The 23,457-nt window shown below is 49.5% G+C and overlaps 1 protein-coding gene across 1 annotated transcript in view; it reads left to right on the top strand.

Moving 5' to 3' along the window:
* VIPR2 (vasoactive intestinal peptide receptor 2) overlaps positions 1–23,457 on the top strand; it is a 1,176,106-nt gene that overhangs the window by 449,864 nt on the left and 702,785 nt on the right. Inside the window, exon 4 of the mRNA XM_069647991.1 lies at positions 19,033–19,133. Within this exon, the coding sequence (XP_069504092.1) occupies positions 19,033–19,133 (101 nt within the window). The remainder of the gene's footprint in view (positions 1–19,032; positions 19,134–23,457) is intronic.

Below are 23,457 nucleotides of genomic sequence, written 5' to 3'. Positions count from 1 at the left end.
AAGTGAGGGCTCATCACATTCTGCAGATAGTGGACAAGTTGCAACGTGCCCAGAGTCTCCTGGAATTCGAATTCTTGAGGGATCCAGCATTTTCCTTGTGCCAGAGGCCAGGCTGCGGATGAGATCCCTGCAGTGGGCTCTCAAGATGCAGTGGTCGCAGTTCTCCGGCAGGATGTCGGATCCCGTTCAGATTCTGACCTCGGTCACCCAGGATCTTCTATGGTGGGCCAACAAAGGCAATTTGATGAAGGGAGCACCATTTTGGCAAACATGGTCGGCGGTGACGCATCCCTTACAGGTTGGAGCACTCATGCCAAAGAGTTGACAGCCAGCGTATGTTGGTCTCCGTCGGAGTCCAAACTCCACATCAATCTGTTAGAGCTGAGGGCCTCCAGGCTAGCCCTGAAGGCTTTTCTGCCATCTGTGTGGGGGAAAAATGTCCTGATTATTACGGACAATACAGTGGCCATGCACTACCTCAACAAAAAAGGGGAGCAAGGTCACTCCCGTTGTGCACGTAGCCGATGCAGATCTGGTTCTGGGCCATCCAGCAGGAAATTTCAATCTCGGCAGTTCATCTGGCCGGAGATGAAAATGCGGCGGCGGACGCTCTGAGCAGGCAGAGTACAGTCTCTCACGAGTGGGAGCTGGCTCAAGAAGTTCTTTTGGAGTTCTTCGCCCTTTGGGGAAACACACAAGTGGATCTCTTTGCCACCAGTGTCAACCTGAAGTGCGAGAGATTCTGTTCATGGGAATTTCCCTCAAGAGTAGCCTTAGGGGACGCGTTCGTAGTGGAGTGGTCCTTCCCACTTCTGTACGTGTTTCCTTTAGTCCCCGTCATTCTGCAAGTGTTGCAGAGGTTACGGAGGATCAGTTCCCAAATGATCCTCATTGCTGCGGCATGGGCTAGGAGAGCGTTTTACCCGGACCTTCTAGACATGTCCATCTGCCCTCCACGCTGTCTTCCCTACCGAGACGATCTGCTCTCACGGTAGGGGGGTCGGGTTCTCCATCCAGAGGTCAAATCTCTCAGCCTTCATGCTTGGTATCTGAAAGGTTGAGGTATAAGGATTGGGACCTCCCCGAAGACATGATGGAGGTGTTGCTTTCGGCCAGAAGACGCGCAATGAAATGCCTGTACCGTTGCCGTTGGAGAAAGTTCTGTGACTGGTGCAGGGTACAGAATGTGGATCCTTTCCAATGTTCCATTCCTTTGGTTTTGTCTTTTTTGCTTTCTTTAGCCCACAAGGGCCTGCAAGTGGGTACCATTAAGGGTTACCTGGTGCCGCTGTCCATATTTAAGCGCTCGTCTGAGGAATGTTCTTATTTTAAGATTCCTTTGATTTCCCAGTTTCTAAAAGGGCTAACTAATGTGTTTCCACCATCACCTTTCCAGGTGCCGGCATGTGATTTGTATTTGGTTTTAAAGTTCCTAATGGGAGCTCCGTTTGAGCCCTTACATTCTTGTCTGTTGCGACTGTTGTCCTTTAAAACTGTGTTTTTAGTTGCGGTTACTTCTGCACGCATAGTGAGTGAGTTGCAGGCACTTTCCGCCAAGCCACCCTTTACTGTTTTCCATAAGGACAGGGCTGTCCTGCAGGTGCAGCCTGCCTTTCTTCCAAAGGTTGTGTCAGAATTCCATTTGAGCCAAAATGTGATTCTTCCGGCGTTTTATCCTCCTCCACATCCTGGTAAGGAAGAGGAGAGGCTCCATAGGTTGGACCTTAGGAGAGCTTTGGGTTTCTATATCTCACTGATGTCCCAGGTCAGAGTGGATGATCAGCTCTTTGTTGGTTATGCTGGAAGGCGCTTGGGTCAGGCTGTTTGCAAGCAGACCTTGTCTAGATGGATAATTTTGACTATCTCTGAGTGTTACAGTTTGGTGGGAAAGGACCCTCCAGTAGGCTTACGGGCTCACTCTACTAGGGTGTGGCTGCCTCCACTGCTCTACAGAGGGTCGTTCCTATTCACAATATTTGCGAAGCAGCCACATGGACCGCTGTCCATACTTTTGTGAGACGCTATTCCTTGGACTCCATCCATGGGCAGGATTTGGCCTTTGGTAAGGCAGTCCTTTATTCAGCCATTTGATTGGGCATTCTAAAATTCTAAAATTGTACATTCTTTTCCCACCTTCATAAGTTGGTACTGCTTTGGGAGTCTGTCATTAATTGTTGAATACGTCGGAGGACACAATCCCCTCGAAGAACAAGTTACTTACCATATCTGGTAACGTTCTTTCGATGGGATCTTCCTCCAACGTATTCAATATCGCCCTCCCAGCTTGCCCCTCTTCTGAATTTCCTATGCGATTGCAGTTTACGTTTCCGCAAGGCTATCTGCAGTCATACTGGCAGGAGATTGGTGCCATGGATTCTGGGAAAAACCTACAACTGAGGCTACGGGCGCCGTGCATCCTAGATATAACATCCGGTGACGTCGACCCTCGACGGAGGCCCGCGAGGGACAACGGATCGACGCCATTGACGCATGATGTCCTCTGCCGAAAATGTTTTGAAGCAGCACAGCTGTGGACATTACCTGTCATAGATGTGGAATACATCGAAGGAACATTCCATCGAAAGAACGTTACCAGATATGGTAAGTAACTTGTTCATTGAGTGACTGGTGGGTGAATCATTATGAATGTAATGGTGTGTTTTTGAAAGTTCTAGGTGGGTGGGTGTGTGTCTGTGTAGAGAATGCAATGAGTGCATGTAAGAGAAGGTGTGAGTCAGTGATTGTTTGGTGAATGAGCATCCATGTGGTGGTGTGTGTTTGAATGTTCTGGGTGGGGTTTGGCGTGTGCCTGTGTGGTGAATCCAGACAGGGTGAATGCGAGTGGATATGTATGAGTGAGTGACCGGTGGGTGAAAGGGGATGCATGTGTGTGTAAGGCCCTGGGATACTGGAGATCACTGTAGCATTTTTCCACATCCTTTATTGACTTTACATGTGTTACTGGTATTTTTGGGCAAAGCCAAGTTTATGTGTGCCATTGCCTGGGTAGACTGGTATTTTGGTGCAGCCAGTATAGCTATTGCTTACTAGGGCATGACATTTATTACTCAGAATCTTTAAAGCATGATAGGTAGTGTTACCTCACTACACTGTTATTTTGGTGAAGTGGCTTGTATATTCTTCATTGTAGCATGACTTATTATTAACTGATCCTCTGTGATGAATCAAGCAAGGTCAGTGTTCTTTTTATTTTAAAACTTTTGTTTATTGGCATAAAGGTTAAGACAGGCACAGCACAACCTACATAGCAATGAGCTGATAACATAACCGCACATTTGGCAGCCCACCATGGTTAAGATGACCATCAGAAAATAACATCGAGTGGTAACGCAGAGAGGTGTCCATAAGCACACACGGGAAAGGGGAAACCAATAGGAAAAGTTAGACTTCACATGGCATATCGGGCTGACCTGGTGGGGGTGTTGGAGTCAATTCCACCTCATTTCTACTATTCAAGTAGCAACAAAATTCTGACCAGACATTTTTGGGTCGTGATTTCGAAGGCAGGAAACCAATGTATTCTTCCTCGCACGTTTGTGTCCAGGTAAGGGCCTTTAGCCACATCGAGAAGGTGGGAGGATTGCGGCGCTTCCAACATTGCAATATACATCTTTTGGCCACAATAGCACTTACATTCAAAAATGTTGACATTTTCCTTACATTCTCACCATCCCAAGCACCAAACAATAGGGCAAGTGGCTCCCTATTCACCGGCGAACCAACTATTTTGGAGAGTGCCTCTGTTACGGCCGCCCAGAATGTGTTGAGTGCGGGGAAGGACCAGAACATGTGTATGTGATCTGCTTCGTGGGATTTACATTTAGGGCACACAGGAGTTGGGGTTCCTTTAAATGACGCAACTCTGTACGGTGTGTAGTAGAACCTATTAAGGAGCTTAAATTGTATGCAGCGGAATCTAGCGCTAAGGGAGACCCTACGTGTGTGTGTGCACATTGTGCCCCAGAGATCGTCTGTAATTTCCATTTCGAGTTCCCTAGCCCACGCTTTGCGTGGTTTGAGAGAAGTATCCGCAGATTTACTCGGCTGCATTTTGTACAGATGGGATATTATACCCTTGGCGCCTCTGGAGTTTGCTATGTATTGTATTTCAGGAGAGTCTGGGGGTTCAATAGGGCATGAGGGCCACCCAGTCCGCACAGCAGCTCTAAGCCTATAATACTGCAGCATTTCGAGCGGAGAGCCGGAATGTTCAGGGCGCCATGTCTGAGGGGTGATAAAAGCACCATCAGGAAAGAGGTCAGTAAGGGCACGGTAGACCAGGTTTTCACAGTGGTGTACGAGATGTTGGTCATGAGTGGGAGGGAGACCAGGAAACTGCCACAGGGGAAGCCACTTATAGTAAGGGTGCTGTTCTTGGTCAGAGCCTAGGATGCTCCTCCATGCCCTGAGCGTGGTGGCCACCGGGTCTGCCTGGGCGTCCGTTTGAAATTCATGGTGCAGTAGTAGGGTCATGATATTAGTCCCCCCTCCCGCCAGTTTCTCAAGTTTTACATGTATGGGCAGATTCTGTGTGTACCAATGGGAGGCGTGCTGGGCCTGTGCCGCATTCCAGTACAGGCGAAGATCTGGGGCTGTGAAACCCCCTTTTTCATAGGGCAGCGTCATGTGTTGCCACTTTTTCCGGACCGAACCCGGGTGCCAGAGGAATTGTGCACACTCCGAGTGGAGCCTTTTGAAGTATTGTATCCCAGCCAGGTCGGTACGTTAACAAAGACGTACAGGAGCTTGGGGACCACTATCATCTTTATTAGAGAGAGCCTGCCCGCCAGGGACAAGGGTAAGTTGCGCCATTTGGAAAACCTGGAGATGACAAGTTGTGCCGTGGCCTCGTAATTGTCTTTCAATAGGGAGGACATGGTTAGTGATACCTGCACTCCGAGATACTTAACCCCACCCGGGCACCATCGTAGAGGGTACTCACAAGACGGTTGTTGAGTTGCCACAGTCAGGGGGAAAATGTCAGACTTAGAGTAGTTGATTGTGAAACCTGAGAACGTACCTATTTTAGTAATATCACGGATGATCGGGTCCAGGTTCGTGGAGGGATTTCTGACATATAGGAGCACATCATCTGCGTATAGAGAGATGATCTCTGGTGCATCCAGTAGTCGAATGCCTTTATTGCTGTGGAGTCCTCCAACGTGGTCAGCCATGGGTTCAATAGCGAACGCAAAGAGGAGGGGAGAGAATGGGCATCCCTGACGAGTGCCCCTGTATAGTGTGAAGGGAGAGGAGGGAACAGAGTTAACAAGGACCCTAGCACATGGGTCCGTGTATAAAAGTTTTATGTACGAGGTCATATTTGGACCCACCCCCATTTTCTCCAGCACGGCCCACAGATATTGCCATGAGACCATATCAAAAGCTTTTTGGGCATCCAGCGTAACCGCCACTGCATCGGCGCCTGGGTCAATTCTGGATACCACATTAAACAGGCGGCGGATGTTAAGCGCCGTGGAACGACCAGGGTTGAAACCGCACTGATCCGCGTGGATCATGTGGGACATGAAAGGGAGAAACCTGTTTGCAATTATCTTAGCAAAGATTTTCATGTCAGTATTAATAAGGGATAGGGGCCTGTAGGACCCACATTCATCCAGAGGTTTTCCAGGTTTGGGAAGGACTGTTATTAAAGCTTCCCTAAGGGAGGGGGGAAGGCATTTTAAACGAAGTGACTTGGACCAGACCCCGTGTAAAACAGGCGCCAATATGGCCACATGTTCCTGGTAAAACTCGGACATGAGCCCGTCAGGGCCAGGCGCTTTGTTTTTGTGAAGGTCTGATATTACCTGAACGATTTCCTCCAGCGTAAACGTGGTGTGTAATGTTTCCCGGGTGTCTTGGGAGATAAGGGTCATAGGGATGCTTTCTAGTAGGTCTTCTAGGTCTAGGGCCGAATGTTCCGGTTGTTGACCGTACAGATTGGCGTAAAAGCTAGTGAAGGTGTCTAGTATGGACTTATCTGACCAGTGTCTCACTCCGACCCCGTCTATGATGTTATCAATGCGGGCCCCGCCAGTCTCTGCACGCATTAACCTGGCCAGGGTTCTGCCCGGTCTGTCCCCCTCTCCATATTTACGGGCAGCAACAGGGCGTGTATAGTATAGCACCTCATTCGTAGCCTGTGACTCAAACATTTCCAGCTCTGCTCTGATCGCAGCTAGGGTCAGTGCGGACTGAGTGGTCAGGTACTCCTGTTCGAGTTCTTTAAGTTTGGTTTCCGAAATGGTTAGGGCTTGCCTTATAGCTTTCAGGACTCCTGCTTCCCTGGAGATGCACATCCCTCTGATATAAACCTTAAAGGCTTCCCATCTAGTCCCTTCAGATGTGTCGGTTGTATTGTTCTTTTCGAAGAACGTGGTTATATCCGCCAGTATCTCGGCTTTAAAGGCAATGTCAGCTAGGGCGGTGGATTTGAAGCACCAGGCGGGTCTCGACGGCAATGCATCGCCGAGTTGTATCCGCAGGAGCACGGGGGAATGATCAGAGAGTGTGCGTGACAGGATCGTGACATCCAAGACCCTCCCCACCAGTCTGCCAGATAAGAGGAATAAATCTATTCTTGAGGAACTGTCATGTACAGTTGAATAGAAAGTGTAATCTCTGTCATGGGGATGGAGCGTTCTCCATACAACATGTAAATTGAGAGAGTCCATGTGTGAGAGGAGACGTTTGGTCGCTCGTGGTGTGGGTCTGCGAGTGGTCGTCGTCCTGTCTAGTATATTGTCCAGTACCAGGTTCATGTCTCCACCCCATATTATAGGGATGTCAATATATCTCATGAGTATGGCTGCCACTCCGTCAAAAAACTCGGGGGAGTCAGTATTGGGCGCATATACATTGACCAGTAAGCATTCTTCGTGAGCCAAGGTGCAGTGTAGGATCACATATCTGCCTTCTGCATCAATGTAGGATGAGCGCAGAGTGAAATGGATTGACTTGTGGATGAGGGTCAGGACTCCTCTAGCTTGGGTGGAATATTGGGTGTAATATCTATTAAGACCCCAAGTTAGTGCAATGTTCGATGATAGGTGTTTAAGAGCATGTGTCTCTTGTAGTAGGAGTACCTTGACCCCATGCCTTTGTGCGTAGGCAACAATCCTACGAGACTTCGTGAAAATCGTCAGGCCACGAACATTCCATGACATCATTGTGATCGTCATGTATGCAGCCTACGGGACATCCCAAGCAAAGGACCTGCCTCTGCAAAATGCCATGAATGCTGCCACATCGTAATTGTGCCACCCTTTGTAACCCATCTCAACCCCGTGCCATTTTGATTGTAACCTACCCCAACTTTCCACCCCTCCGCCCTCACTGCCCTGACCCAACTAGCGGTGTGTGAATACCCACCCTTAGAGTGATCTAATGCGTGCCATCCCCAACTTGGCAATGCCTGGAAAAGCGCCCAACCGGGGCAAAAACACAAACATTTAGACTCTACAGGAATTGCAGCTGCAGTGGGGGCCGCCGCTGCCGTTCCGCCCACCAGTAATAATACAAATTACTATTAAACAACCTAATTTGAAGATCGGCTGATGTAAGTGAGGTTACAAAGCAAGGATGCATGTATTGAAGGGCATCAGGACATAATCATAGGGGGGAGAGCAAGCGGCAGGTTCTAGTCGTTGTCCATCGGCACCTCGGGGGGGGCTCCGCCAGCGGGATCTGCGCCTCTATGAATTTTACAGCCTCGTCCGGGACTGTGAAAAAGTAGAGCCTGTTTCGATGGGTGAATTTAAGGCATGCGGGGAAAAGCATCGCGTACTCGATCTTCCTCTCCCGTAGCATTTTTTTTACCCCTTCAAATCTGCATCTCTCCAGCTGCACCCCCAATGAGAAATCGGGGAAGATCCTGATTATTCGTGAGTCCAGCCTCATTTCCCCCTTTTCCCTGGCCAAACGGAGTATGTGGTCCCTGTCTTTATAGCTGAGCAGTTTAGCTATGATAGGCCTGGGGAAATCTCCCAGCCGCGGCCTAGGTGCCAAGGAGTGGTGGGCCCTTGGTCGTCGCAATTAGATTTGACCTGTTTCATGTCACGGACCAGCTCTGACACTGTGTTTTGTAGATCATGCACATTGTCCTCAGTGGTGCCAGTCCTCTGCTCCACTTCGGTAATCCTAGCTCCGTGTTGGTCAAGCTTAGCCCTTAATGACGCCACATTCGCATTAATGTCATCTAGCTTTTCATTAAAGGCTGCAAAGTTTTTGGCCATAGATTCCATCATAGTGGCCCAATCCGGTTGCGGAGGGTCCGGCAGGAGGTCGCCCCCCTCCTGAGCTGATGCGGATGATGCCTGGTCTCCCTTGGGCGTCGCCTTGGCGAACTTGTCCATAGCGCCCATCTTGCCAGTGCCGCGCGATCTGTTGGACATTGTTCCAGGTAGGAATCTAGGCTGACACGAAGATATTGGTGTTGGTGGAGAAAGGGTTCCCACCGCCGGGAAGATAGATGAGCAGTGGCGGCACCAAAGCCGTCACAGGGGGAACAGGCCAGGGGGAGAAGTCCGAGGGAACGTCGCAGGTAGTGGCACCAGAGTACCGCTGGTTACAACATACAGTGCGCCTCCAGCGAGGCCGGCGGATGCAGGTGATGCTGTCCCCCTCTGAATGTAATAGGGAAAAGGCTGCCCCCCCTTATCTTTAGTGCCTTAAGTTAAATATGTGCGCGGCGTGGGTGTTCCAACAAGTGCGAGCATGCAGCCAGCAAGACATCCAAGAGGTGATATTTGGATCAGTCCCCGCACAAGAGGGGTCAGCCACGCACACACTGTCAAAGAATATCAGGGGGAGGCAGGGCAGGCTGACCCCCAAGCAGCGACACTGGGAGAAGGCAGGTAGAGGGGTAGGAGGGGGGCACATCCAAGAACACCCACCCCTCCGCTGTATCGGGTGGCTAACCCGCGTGTCTCCAACGCAGCACAGTCCGTGTGATAACGAGGGCGCCACCGCCGGCGTCCAGGTCTGCCCCAATCCCGGGAGGCAAGGCAGCTTGTGAGGGCCCCTTACAGGCGCAGTGACCATAAGCTGAGCGGAGTAGGTGGAATCCAATGGGTCCCTGCAGGTCAGTATGAGCAGATCGATTCACCCAGGCGGCCGCAGTAGGCCCGATGGCAAGCTCACGAGGCGAACCGGGAAGGACCGGCACCTCGGGCCGACGAAAATGACAAGCGCGGCTCGGCATTCCACCCCGGCAATCCAGGCCACCCGAGTGGGGAGGCAGTGCGCCCACGCAAACGAGCGCCGATCTTCAGTCCCCGCACCTCGGGGCAGGCCGCTCCCACACACGGCCCACCGGCCCCCGAGTAGGCGCTCCGCGGAGGCCCAGGGCCCGCCCGATGCAAGGAGGGCAGTCCCGTGAAGCGGGTGCAACAGGTAGCAGGCAGGCGACAGCGCCCGGGACGCCAGCACCGCGCCCAGCGCCCTGGGGAGCACCCGCGCCCAGAGCGATCCGGCAGGCCGAGAGGCCGCAGCAGGCCCAAGCGCCCGATCCTCTGGATGCGAGCCGCGTTTTCTCCCCAAATTCCATCCAAAGCCTCAGAAGAGCCCCAGCAACTCGTGGCACCATCTCGGCAGAATGTCGCGGATGAGCGCCGATGTAGCGGATAATCTGGCGGGCGACAACGGAGCTCTCAGGCTAGGCGGCCATCTTCCTTGGCTGCTCAACACCGCCCCAAGGTCAGTGTTCTTATGGGCCTAGATTAGCTTAAATTGGAACCCGTTTGGATAGGTTTTCCTATTGTGAAATATGGCAAGTGTGCCATATATTGGCAGAACCAGTTTTGTGCCCAGTGGCAGTAATGATGCTATAGACACATTTCTTAAAGCGGATATAAGTATGGGCTTATATGGGAATACTGGCATATATTTCAGGAACCAGCATGATAATGCATTGGATAATGCTCTGTGCACTTTTGGTGACTTTCATCTATTGTACTTTTTTTATGATTTACTATACACCCTACAAAACCGATTGTTGATATTTTACACAAGTTTTCCCTGAAGGTGTGCTGTGTAATGCACCATTTTAACCCATCATTCAAAACATTTTCTCTGGGGAGGGAGAAGAATCTCCTTGGGGCTCCCCACACCCATTTGTGTTAGTTCGGGCTCAGATGGAATCACATACTTGTGGCAAATATTTACACACTCCAAAAAAACAACTCACAAGCCACCAGTGGTGGCTGGTATATTTGTGGACCAGGCACCCCCCCTTCTCTCTATGTTAAGTTAAAGATTTAAGCTTTTATTGAAAAACAAATGTACTTCTTTCACTTGCAGTAGTGCATGCCCCTGCAGCGGAATAATCATTGTGGACATTGCGCACACGTGGTGATCCAGGTCGGCCCGGGGTGTGGCGTGCCCTGTGCTTTTTTAAGGAGCTTGTGGGGGCACCCACAGCATGGCTCGCAGGGGAGCTGCCAAATTTTGTGCTACGCCATTGGGCACCACTGGGTCTGACAAAGGGGTAGTGTGCAGTACGCGCCTTGAAGTCTGCTAGTGAGTCCCCAGGTAAGAAGCAACTTGTGGGTGTTTTCAACTTTAAATAACTGTATGGTGCTATGAATGTATGTGTGCAGCAATGATATTACATTAAATGGTGTCTTTTTTTAAGCTCTCTGGCATCCAATATTACGCTTAGTTAATAGAAACTATGGGGTGTCTTGAACCTTTCCCAGGTATTATACTCCAGGTATTATACTCCAGCAAAGATAACATTATCAAGTGCACTCCCCCTTGTGCACGCAGACCAGTCTAATAGGTTTCTTCTATTGTAGTAGTAGCTGAATCATATATACACTTACAGCCAGGGTATTTCGGTGATACTAAATCCTGGTCATTGATTTAATTTTCAGGCCTTGCTCGTGCAGCATTTTTCTCCTGGTTAAACAGCAGTGCACGCCTCCCAGATCAGCGCTTGTTTAACACAGCAACACCATGGTTACACGTACTTCTTTGTCCATTGATATATAGATGTTTCATACACTAGCAGATTTTGGTTAGCCTGTTAAAAAATACTGCATTATGTATGCTATATATATAGACCGCACGTCGAATCTGGACAATGGCATTCCCCAAATGTGTAATCATGGGAAAATCATGCCTCCCTCTGTGCCTCGGTTCTTATATCTGGCTGAAATGAGAGCACCTGGGAACACGGGTGCTAGATGCATCTAAAAAATCGAAAGTTCGTTTGCCATCTTTTCCTGTGGTGTGACTTGGGGGCGGGGTCAAATTACATCACTTCCTGTGATGTCACCAGGGGGGCAATAGTCATGTGATGTCACTTCTGCTACCCATGGCATTTTGGAGAAATGATGACCCTGTTACCATTGCTGTGAAGTGATGAATATCACTGGTGCGGTGCTACCCTGAAATCTAGAAGGGCCTCTGTTTCCACAAAATACTCCTACTGGTTTACCACTGATTACTAGCAATACTCCTATGTCCTGTCCCTTTTCCTCCATACTTATGGGACATCTCTCCGTCCTGTGGGATGGGACGGGAGCACTTTGTAAAAAGCATCCAGATTTTTTTCCAAAATTTGTCCCTCCTCTCTTTCCTGCGCGGGGCCCGACACACGGCCGTAACCCCGCCCACCTTGGCTCCGCCCCGCGCATCGCCCATCAGTCCTTTTCTCCGCACGATCGAGGCTGGACGCACTTGCATCCTCGGAAGACTTTCTTCCCTTTTTACCTCTCTGGCTCTCACTAGCGTTCGTTTACTAGTATGTCTATGTCTTTTAAACTAGATTTTCCAGACTGTTCATCGTGTCACCGTCGCTTCGCGAGGGCGGATCCCCATCTTCTTTGTTTGGGTCCGGAACACCGTTGGGACTCCTGTTTTTACTGTGACTCCCTTTCGGTCCGGGCACTTCAACGTCGGTTGGAGCGGTGGGAGGAGGTGTCTGGACTGACTCCTACTTTTCATTTTCAGGCGTTCATTAAAACGCCCGGTAACTTCTTTACTTTTCAGAGCACCCCGGCCGGGGGATACTTTTCCGGGTTCCTCTCGAGCTGGGAGGGCGTTGATCGCTCTGTTACCGGGGTTCGCCCTGAGGTGCCTGTCGGGCCTAATAATTCTACCAGAGTTTTCTCCGAGGGTCTCCATAAGGGGCCTGTGTCCACCGGAGTACGCTCCGAGGCCCCTCCTGTGGGGGCTGTTTGTAGACCCAGTTCTACTGAGTCGTGGGGTACCGGAGCTTGCTCTGTGGCCGCTCTTTCAGCTTGCCCCAAAAATAAAACCGGGGTGCGCCCCGAGGTCTTGGCTGGGCTTGAGGCTACCGGATGTTCGAGGCCCGTGCCAATAAGGCTTCTACTGGGCATAGGTCCGAAGTCCCTCGTACAGAGGCTAAGGATACCAACAGTTCTTAGGGGCCGGGCAAGGCCCTGTCAGTGACAGCGCACCGTTCCCGCTCTTGTGGTGACACCAGACCTGTTGAGGGGGCAAAGAAGAAAGTTTCATCTTTTGCCGGGAGTGCCGAGGCCCTTCCTTCGAAGGCTCAGTTGGCGGTTGGTATGTCGCAGAAACATTCCAGGCCTCATAGTACCGGCTCTGCCTAGGTTCCTTACATTAAGTCTAAAATTAAGACCCTTGACCCATCGACGGGGACCCCTGCCTCACTTCCTCAGGTGCCGCAGTTCCCCTCAGATGAGGACAAAATGGCGGCCGTTCCCGCCACGACCATGGCGGCCATTTTAGGTACTACCCCTACAACTACACCATCGGCCCCTGGTGTAGGGTTCGGTCCTTCGGGTGAACCTAAGGTCACTTGTGCGCATCCTTACCGGCCGGTTTATGATTGGAACGCCCGGATGCCTCTTCTGCACAATGTTTCATTGCCCGCGGGGGCGGCTCCCGTGATTTATGTGGATTCGTCGGTGGAGGGGCCGGTGTGGAACCCTTCTCTGTTACATCCCTGGATTTGTCCACTTCATGAGAGGCCTCCTCAGGTTCCGAAACATTCTCCTGAGGACACTTTTTTCTGTAAATTTCAAGCGCTGTGCGCACCGACCCCATGAGGGAATATTTCAAAGGGCTTTTCAAGGAGATATGTCCACCCACGCCTCCGGCTCCACCCGTTCCGACGGTGGTCCCGCCGGTGCCTCCCTTGCCCGTGGTGCCTCCCCCTGCGCTTCTGCCTGTGCCACCATTGTCCCCAGTGGACAAGGCAGTGCCTGACACGGCTCAGCAGGATCCTGACCTGTCAGATGACCCTCAAGGTGATCCTATCAGAGCTTTCCATGACCGGGTGATGGACATGATGAGTTTCTTAGATGTTCCGGTGCCCGAGGCACCTGCTCCGCAGGAGGGCGTGCTTTCTGGGGCATTCACCTTGTCTCCTTTGGAGCGTACCGGCCTGTTCTTGCAGAAGGACGTTCTGGCCGAGTTCCGCAGAGTTTGGGAAAAGCCACACTCAGGACATTTTGTCAATAAAAAGATTGACGCGAGGTACAGGCTGCATTCTTCGGAAGAAGTGGCCTTGTCGTCTTATCTGCCTCCCTCCTCCACAGTGGTGGCTGCATTGCAATCCAGGCCTGCAGCATCTTCCTCAGCGACGGCTACTCAGGTCTTGGGAAAGGAGGACAAGCTCCTGGACTCCCTAGGAAGGAAATTCTTTGCCAATTCGGCCTTACAGCTCAGGCAGGCTAATGCAGAATTGATTTTGGCGGGAGCTAACATGCGGAAGTGGAGAGGTCTGTCGGAGTTTGAGGAGCACATTCTGGTCGAGAAGTTTGAGGATTTCAGAGGAGGCCTTTCTGATGCCAGGGTCTTTCCCAGGATCTCCTGGAGGCTGCGGCTCATCACGTAGACACCTCGGCTCGGGGTCTGATGCTTGGGGATGATACCTCGCGGCAAGCATGGCTGCATGCCACTAAGTTCTCGAAGGAGGTGCAAGACAAGGTTCTGGACCTTCCATTTGATGGTAAGGAGCTTTTTCACTCTTCTACTGATGTAGAGCTCACCAAAACCAAAGACAGCACTCAGACGGCTAAATCAATGTCTGTTCTGGTTAAAGCTCCCTTCAAGGCTCAAAGGTCGTTGTCGCAAGGTCGACCTTCCTCTGGTTTTAGGGGCTTCCATGACCGCAAATCTCGCAGAGTGGATACTCCTGCGGGGAATAACCGCCGTAGACAACAGCGTACGTGGTATTTCTCCCACTCCTCAGCCTCCTCATCAGGTTCAGGTGGCACCGCCACCGATAAGCCTGTCAAATGAGGGTTTTCCGTGCTCGCACGAGACCCCCGTGGGAGGACTCATTGCGTCTCATTGGGAGGCGTGGCAAGCCATCACAGAAGACAGATGGGTCTTGTCAGTCGCTCGAGCGGGCTTCCCTTTACCTTTACCCCCTACCCCACCCCTCAACCCTCCTTTTCAGCTGTCGGGCTCACCCTCCCTCAAGGCCGAGGTTCAGAAACCTCTGCACCTCAGAGCTGTGGAACCCTTTCCCCTTGGGGAGCGAGGGGAGGGCTTCTACTCCCGGTTATTTACGGTGCCAAAACCCAACCAGGCTGGCCTGCGCACCATCCTAGACCTTTCCCAGTTCAATCTTTTCCTACCCCAAGAGAAATTCAAGATGATCACGCCCGGCCAGATCCGCTCCTCTTTGCAGATGGGCGATTGGCTCAGCGTGGTGGATCTTCAGGATGCGTATATGCATATTCTGATTTGGAATCCACACAGGAGATACTTCCGTTTCTCTTTGGGAGAGGAGCACTTCCAGTTTCGGATGCTTCCTTTTGGCCTCAGTTCGGCACTGCGTGTCTTCACGAAGATGATATCGGTGATTGCAGCCTATCTTCGTCTCCAGGGTATTCATGTGTATCCCTATTTGGACGACTGGCTCCTATGCAGCCCTTGTCCGTTGGCTGCAGTGGAGAACCTCCAGTCTCTCCTTCAGCTCCTGTTCCGTCTTGGGCTGTCGGTGAACTGGCGGAAGTCCTCCATGACGGTCTCACAGGACCTGACTTTCCTGGGTTTTCGTTGGAACACGATAGACTGCCGAGTGTATCTGACCGGGGACAGAATGGCGGATCTGTTGGCCATGTGTCAGATGTTTGCGCAGTCGGAAAGCATGTCGGCCTGGTGGTTCCAGAGGCTCCTGGGCCTCATGGCCTCGTGTGTACTGGCTCTTCCTCTTGCTCGTCTCAAAATGAGACGTACCCAGATGGCTCTTTGGAGTTCCTGGCATCAGGCTGTGGACCCGGATTCCAAGCGGATAATGATTCCGGATTCCATGATAGTGGACCTGGACTGGTGGTCATCTCTCAGCAACCTGTCAGTGGGCGCGGGGTTCCAGGACCCAGTCCCCATGGTGACGATCACAACAGACTCCTCCCTTTTGGGGTGGGGTGCGACGTTAGATCTTCTTCAGGTCTCGGACCTCTGGTCACCTCAGGACAAGCTCCTGCACATAAATCATTTGGAGCTTCTGGCGATTTTTCTGGCACTCAAGGCGTTCAGACCTCTCATTGTCAACAGGGTGGTCCGCATAAGAACGGACAATGTGGTATCAATGTATTGCATAAACAAGCAAGGGGGAACCAAGTCGCCCCCTCTCATGGACCTGTCCATCCAGATTTGGAAGTGGGCCGTGCTTCATGGGGTCTGGCTTCTTGCAGTGCACATCCCGGGCCAGCTGAATGTCACTGCGTATGCCCTCAGCCGGCATACGGTGGTCAGCTACGAGTGGGAGTTGAAGGCGGAGATCCTCTCATGGATTTTCTCGCGTTGAGGCGCACCAGAGGTGGACCTCTTCGCCACGGCGGTAAACAAGAAGCTTCCTCAGTACGCCTCCAGAGGGGGGCTGGGAGCCTCCTCTCTGGGGGACGGACTTGAGATTCCATGGCACAACATGACAGCTTACGCCTTCCCGCCTCTTCCCCTAGTTCATCGAGCAATTTGGAAGTTGAAGAGCTCTGTCAACTGTTCTCTTCTACTGATCGCTCCATGGTGGCCGGCCAGGTTTTGGTTCTCAGAACTTCAACACCTGTCGGTGTGTCCGTCGATCAGGTTACCATTAACTCCCGATCTTCTTCACCAAGGGGAACAGCAGATGTGGCATCCCTCGCCACAATCGATCAACTTGGCGGCATGGTGCCTGAGTTCACGTCTCTAGAGCATTTGGGTTTGTCTGCGGATAACATGCGCATTATCCAGGCAGCCAGGAAACCCTCGACCAGATCCCAATACAGGAGTAAATGGCTCAGGTTCTGTCATTGGTGTTTGGAGAAAGAATTGGACCCAAGGATGGCAACGATTGACACGGTGCTGTCCTTCGTATCCTCCCTAGCAGAGTCAGGGGTTCATGTTCTGTCTTGCAGGACTTATCTCTCGGCGATTTCTGCTTACCTCTCTACAGACCGGTGTTCTTATTCTTTAACTAACCCGGTGGTGAAGAGACATTTTGCTGGCTTGACACGCATCTACCCTCCGGTTCGTAGTCTGCACCCGCCTTGGGACCTAAATGTAGTCCTGACGGCGCTGTGCCATAAACCCTTTGAGCCAATGGCTACGGTTGACCTCAAGTACGTGTCCTGGAAAGTGTCATTTCTGGTAGCCGTTACGTCAGCGAGGAGAGTGAGTGAGCTCCAGGCATTGTCGGTGGAGAATCCTTTCTTGGTCTTTCACAAGGACAAGGTAGTCCTTCGAACTAACCGAACTTTCCTACCAAAGGTAGTGACCGAATTCCATCTGAATCAGTCGATTTCCCTTCCGGTCTTCTTTCCGAACCCTGCCTCGGAGGCGGAAAGGGTTCTACACTGCATGGATGTCCAAAGAGCTCTTAAGTTCTACCTGGACAGGACTTCCGAGCTTCGGAGCTCTTCCCAACTGTTTGTGACTTTCGGTAAGCCTCAGGGCAGGCCGGTGTCTAAGGCATCCATTTCCAGATGCATCACCGCCTGTATCACGGAATCCTTCACCGTCCAAAAGCTGAAACCTCCTAAAGGTATCCATGCACACCAGGTGCGAGGCAAGGCAGCCGCGGTTGCTTTTCAGAAGTATGTTCCCTGGGAGTCCATCGCTAAAGCGGCTACTTGGGCCTCCCCATCTGCTTTCTGTAAGCATTACTGCCTCGATATGAGCTCTAGAGCTGACGCTCAGTTCGGCCAGGCTGTGCTGAAGAACGAGTTTCAGTAAGGGGTATTTCCATCCACCCATAGTTCCTGTAAGGAGTGCTTGGGAATCTCCCATAAGTATGGAGGAAAGGGGACGGGACGTAGGAGTATTACCAGGTTACTCACCGTAGTGACCACCTTACTCCTAGTCCATAGTCCCCTTTCCTCCATACGCCCGCCCGCCGTCCCCTCTAATAAGGTTCCTCTGTTATTGCTAATGGGTCTTTGACCCTGCGATAGAAAAGGACTGATGGGCGATGCGCGGGGCGCGGGGCGGAGCCAAGGTGGGCGGGGTTACGGCTGCGTGCCGGGCCCCGCACAGGAAAGAGAGGAGGGACACATTTTTGAAAAAAATGTGGATGCTTTTTACAAAGTGCTCCGTTCCCGTCCCACAGGATGGAGAGATGTCCCATAAGTATGGAGGAAAGGGGACCATGGACTAGGAGGAAGGTGGTCACTACGGTGAGTAACCTGGGAAATCTCTGCCACGTGTACTGGTGTCAGTAACAGAGTACCAACAGCAATCCTATTCAAAGAAACATGTGACATCAAAAAATGTTGGTCATTACCACCAATAAATGTGATCAGCTCTGGATTGGTCTTCAAAATTAGCAACTAGAGCAATGTAACTTGTGTATCATGTGCTGTAATGGAGGCAAAGCTTTTCTTTTCTGCAGGTGCTCAAACCCAACCGCAAATATTATTATTATTGTTTTTATTAAATGTATATGGTTCTCAAAAGAAAACCTTTACAACAACAGTATCGAATCCAAACACAAACAATTTCATGTTGTGTTCATAATTCGTAAACACATTTAATACATGATTTGATTTGGAATTTGTATTGCGCTTTTCCCTGAGGAACCAAGTAGCAAGCTGCATCTAGGCACAGATCTTGTCTGTCGAGAGGTAGAAAATACACTTATTCAGATTTACACAAACAGGTGTGTTTTCAGTTGCTTCTTAAAGACAGCCAGGGATTCAATCCGTCGCAGATAGGGTGGGAGTGAGTTCCAGGCCCGGGGACTGGCCACCGAAAACGTCTGTCCCCCCAGCAATTGGTTTTGGAAGGGGGGCTTACCCGAAAACCTTGATCCATAGATCACAGAGAATGCGTAGGATTGTAAGTCTTAATTTTTCATCTTAGATATGGTGGAGCCAGGCCACGAATCCATCTAAAGATAAGACACAGTAGCTTAAACTGAGTACACTGCTGGACCGGCAAACCAGTAAAGGTTTCTATGAAACTCAGAAACAGGCAACTTCCAAGGTAGAGAGAAAATCAGGCGTACTGCTGAGTTTTGGGCTACTGCAAGGCGCTGTAACTGATATTTTGGACTAACTCCAAAAGCACATTACAGTTGTCAAGCATGGCATTAACAAGAGTACCTACCACAGCTGATCGATGATGCTCAGATATAAAAGGGAGAAGGGGTATGATTATCTTCAATTGAAAACATACAGAGTTAATAATCTGATTCACCTGCAAATTGCAACCCAAGCTGGATTGCCAAATGTATCCTAGATTCTTCACGGAATCTGTAAATTTGGAGGCAATCCCAAAAAGTGTGGGGCAGGGGATTATCGGAAAAAGGTTTGCCAGTTTGTTTTTTTAGCCAAATACAATGATTTCTGTCTTGGTTGGATTCAGCTGAAGTTTTTCTTCTCAAGCATCCATAATCGAACAGGATAAAAATACATTAACAATGATATATACTTATGATATTGTAGTGCCGATTTAGCAGTGATAGGTACGTTTTCACCACCTGTGCATTTCAGTATGCTGTCGGAAATGTGTTTGCCATGCGCACCAATCGTGTTGATATGTTAAGCAAACAGAAATAATGTTGTAAATGTGTTTCTTTTTTAGGAAATGTCAGCAAAAACTGTACACGTCTAGGTTGGTCAGAGATGTATCCAGATGTTGTCGTTGCTTGTGGTTATGATGAGAATGTGACACCTGAAAACCAGGTAGGAAATTGTACAATTATTTTCAAAAAGTGCCAATAAATTGTGCATTTTATTACGCTCCATCGCTTCAGATTGTAATTGTAAAAGAAACATATACTGGATTGTTCAGAGTGTATACTGGGAGTTTTCAAACTGGGAGCATACTGGTATTGTGTGACAGTGCCAGAAGAAAATACCAGAATTGTGCAATTTTGTACTGGCAGGGTGTTGGAATTGTGTCAATGAAAATTGATTGAAAATTGGTAGCCTGCTGGAATTGTGTATACTGTAAACGCAAACGAAAAGGGAAGGAACTGGGATTGCGCGATTTGGTATATAATATCATAGTGCCAACTGTGCTAGAATTTTGCTGGATTTTTAGAACCTATGGGTATGCCGGGTTTATCAAACTGGTTATGACCTGTGGTTGTTCGGACTGTATATATACATGGATTGTGCAAATTTAGAGTGTAATGGGCTTGAGTAACAATACACTGGTGCATACTTGTGTTATGTAAAATGGATTTTAAAACTATCAATATGATGGAACTTTAGAAACTAGGAATGTACTGAGATTGTGAAAACCATCTTATACAGGGGTTACCAAACTAGAGATCAAATGGCACTCTGCAAAGTGGAAATATAGCGAAACTGGCAATAGACATGCATTCTGCAACTGGGGAATGTCAAAATGGGTGAATACTGGGAATGTGACAATGGAGAGTATAGTGGGGTGTATGCTTAAATGATATCAACTGAAACTTTACTCTGTTTGCTCAAACTTCCTCTAACCTCAATGGACTGGGAATGTGTAAACTGCCAGAGGACTGGTTTCTCAAACTGGGAATGAACTGGAGTTAGCAAACAGAGAACTATCTTGAGGTGCTCAGGCACAATGGAAATATGAAGAGGTTGGGTACAATGTAATTGTTCAAGTGGAAGTGTAGCCGCATTTACAATCATATAATGGTGTGTTTTAAACTTGGCGTATTCTAGAAATGAATAACAGAATGATTCTGTAAACTAGATTGTAAAGTAGCAAATATACTGGCATTGTTAAACTTGAAATTTACTGGCATTGTGCAAAGTGGGAATTTAATTGGATTGTGAAAATTGGAGTATATTGGCCTTGCTAATCACAGGTTATACTGGGAATGTCAAAATAGGAGGTTACTAGACCTCCTATTTTGGAGGTGGCGGGTCTATTGGAGTGGTATGTACAGCGCCCCACCAGTCTTTTCAAATACATTTGTTATTTTAGTGAGTGACTCACTAACAACTTCGCTTACACCTTTCATTTCCATTGATGCTGCTTGCATCAAAGCAAAAACAAAGAGGTGATGGCTGGAAGGTTTAGAATTAATCTTAACCACTGGCAATGCTCTGGGCAACACTCCAGGCCACCGTTCTTCGCCTGCCCAGCCATTACAGAAGGGGAAAGACCATATGCAAATCAGGCTTGGCCCCACCCCAAAAGGGGCAGTCCAGCCCAAACTGCTAGGTCACATCCCTTCTGCACGAGACCACAAGCACCCCCAAACATGTTTTGCCCTTGTTGGGGCTCATCAGTGAGGAGTAGCTTGGGTCTCTAGGCCCTGCAGGCACGGGACCCACGTCTGGGCATACCCGTCCCACTTGGGGTGACAAAGCAAAAACAAAGAGGTGACGCTTGCATCAAAGAACATGAAACGCTTGCAGACAGCAGCGGCTCAGCCTCAGCATGAGCAAGTGACTCAGTGCCTGAGGCGGCTTGTTTTATTTGCTGGGTCACCGCTGTCTGTGCCATAAACGCAGTGGGGAGAGCGCTCTCTAGAGCCATCCCCACTGAACATGCTCAGAATACTTTGAGCCCAACGATACATTACAAGGTCTTCAAGCGGTGCTCAAATGGAGGCATGGGGGCGTTACGCCCCTTAGGCATAGATTACAGTCTTCACCCTGCCCCTATCCTGCCTGTCATACACGCTGGGGTGTGATTACAGTTTGCCCACTCAAGCCTATGTTAGGGTAGGGGTAGGGGTTGGGGGTCAAGTGATGCTGGCATGATGTCACAAGCTGAGGGAGGCACTAGGAAGGGCCTGGTCTCTCGTCCATGCCTCCACAACCCCTCAGCTCCTGGCTGCCTTTCACTGTGCTGTTTTCAGAAGGCTCGGGGAGGAAGATGCAGCCCCTCCCAGCCCCACACACTACACGTGCCAGACCAGAAGCCAAAGTAAGTCCTGAAGATTTCCAGGAGGACTGGACTGTGAACTGAGGACAATCACTCATTAAGGTAAGTTAGCAGCACTAGTCCATAAGAACTTTAAAATTGACTTCTGACTCAAAAAGTAGAAATGATCTGACTGTGAGTCTGAGTGACTCTCATCATTCAATTTTTTTGAGTCAGCCACTGAGGGATGTGAATGCACTGGCCCAGAGCGCATTACATCTCATAGTGAAAGCCACATAACTTGATATTTTAAAAGCAGCACCGTCGATGGGGGATGCTTTTCCTGGGTCGAGAAAAGCCTCCTGGACTGGGCTGCTTTTAAAAGGTCAAATAATGTAACTGCAAAGTCTAAAGTGCAGTACATTTAAACATCATACATAATCACATAAATTGACCTTTAATGAGTCGGTCCCATAAGTTCTCAATCCTAAAAGTTCAAGTTATATATGACTGCGAGTGCGAGATTTAAATGCACTCACTGTGCATTAGACTTTGCAGTCAATTTATGAACTTACTTTTTTGCACGGAATATCGTAGGAATGCTTTAATTTAAAGCAACCTACCAGTTAATTTGATGTTCCCAGAATAAGGCAGGACTCTCACAGCGATGTCGATTGTGCCTAAGCGCCTAAAAAGTAAACATGAAATGATGCTATTTCCATTTCTTAAAGATTTTCACTATTTCTTGACAGTTTAGTACACTTTTCAATAGTGAACACTTTTAACGAGTATGGGGGTCATTACAAGTTGGGCAGTAAGGGATACCAATTCCGAGGTCCCGTAGCGGGAACCGCTAAGGATAGGATGTGTGGTCGGACTGGCATTTGGAATGGGGACTTACCGGGTCCGCCTCGGGCGGAATGTCCCGGTAAGTTCCCACTCCACCGGACCGGGACACGATTTTGGAGGCAGCCATGGCGCTAATAGCGCCATGGCTGCCTCCAAAGTCGTAATGAGGCCCTATGTGTTATGTCTGTACACAGCCATTGAGTCTGGCTAGCTAATAATTTCACCGTGGCATAGCAGCATCAGACTCCAGAGCTGGTGTCTAGCTGCTTTAGGAGTGCCTCACTGTTAGTGAGGATCATCGTTTTTGACTAACTGTAGCTATAGCTGTTGTTAAGATTGTTGTATGGGTTGTGGTTTGCTTGCTATCTGGCACACTATGTCAAAGCATGCGGAAGGTTTCTGAAGCTACCCTTTGCCATATGATATGCATCCTTTTCTAAAACTGCTTCAGGGGCTGTGCCATCAGAAGGCATAAAAGTAAAGCAAGCATAGCATACCGTTTCACTAGCCCTCCCCCTCTTTCCTCTCAATATGAAACATGCTGTTACCCGTTATGTTCATTTTTACCATGGCCCTCTGCTTTTGTATGCTTGGCGATTGACAGCAAAGTGTCTGGAAGTGGAACACAATCTACTGAATGGCGACAAAGCCATTTAGCATTTGTGCAGATGTCTTTTTTGCGACAGCGTCTGAGCTCCAAGGGGTTTACTGTGGCGTGTATGGATGGAAATATCATTTCAAAGTGTGTTATACTGGAGAGCAATAATGTCAAGGCTGCTGGCATTCTCTAGGTCTGCACATGGTTATGCTTTAAAATGCAAAAAGGCATCCGACCGAGATATGGCAGAATGGGGATGCATATAAGAAGGAAGCAAAGTACCACCCAGAGAGTTGGCCCAGGAAATCTGATTTGCATTGTAAACAGTGTGCACTGCACATCTCCATATGATCATGGGATGGACAGGTGCATTTGCACATGTGGTGGTACTATGGTGTATTTAAGCAGTGCCCTAGCATCAAGCACATCACATAGCATATTATTAGCACCTCGCTGGCTTGCACATTGGAGGTTTTGTCGTATGGGATGGAAGCACGAGCGCAGCAAATTCGGATTGTATTGTCCTGTGTATTATTACATACTCGGTCACAATATTTAAGCCAGGTGTTGTTCCTGCTGGCATATGATTTATGGGTAGCATTTTTTCAGGGGTGCTATTGCCATGCATCAGCCCTTTCTTACCTTAGTGCCATGGCACACATATGCATCCTTGTAATAGGAGAAGGTTGAACCGTTTTCTGATGCACCCGGGTCTGCTGTTGGTGACCCGGCATCTGTATGATCGGACT

The sequence above is a fragment of the Ambystoma mexicanum genome, chromosome 2q, assembly GCF_040938575.1.
Source record: "Ambystoma mexicanum isolate Mex_15411 chromosome 2q, UKY_AmexF1_1, whole genome shotgun sequence".
Classification (NCBI taxonomy): domain Eukaryota; kingdom Metazoa; phylum Chordata; class Amphibia; order Caudata; family Ambystomatidae; genus Ambystoma; species Ambystoma mexicanum.
Note: the sequence above shows the minus strand (reverse complement) of the source record. Positions and strands in the feature narration are given on the sequence as shown.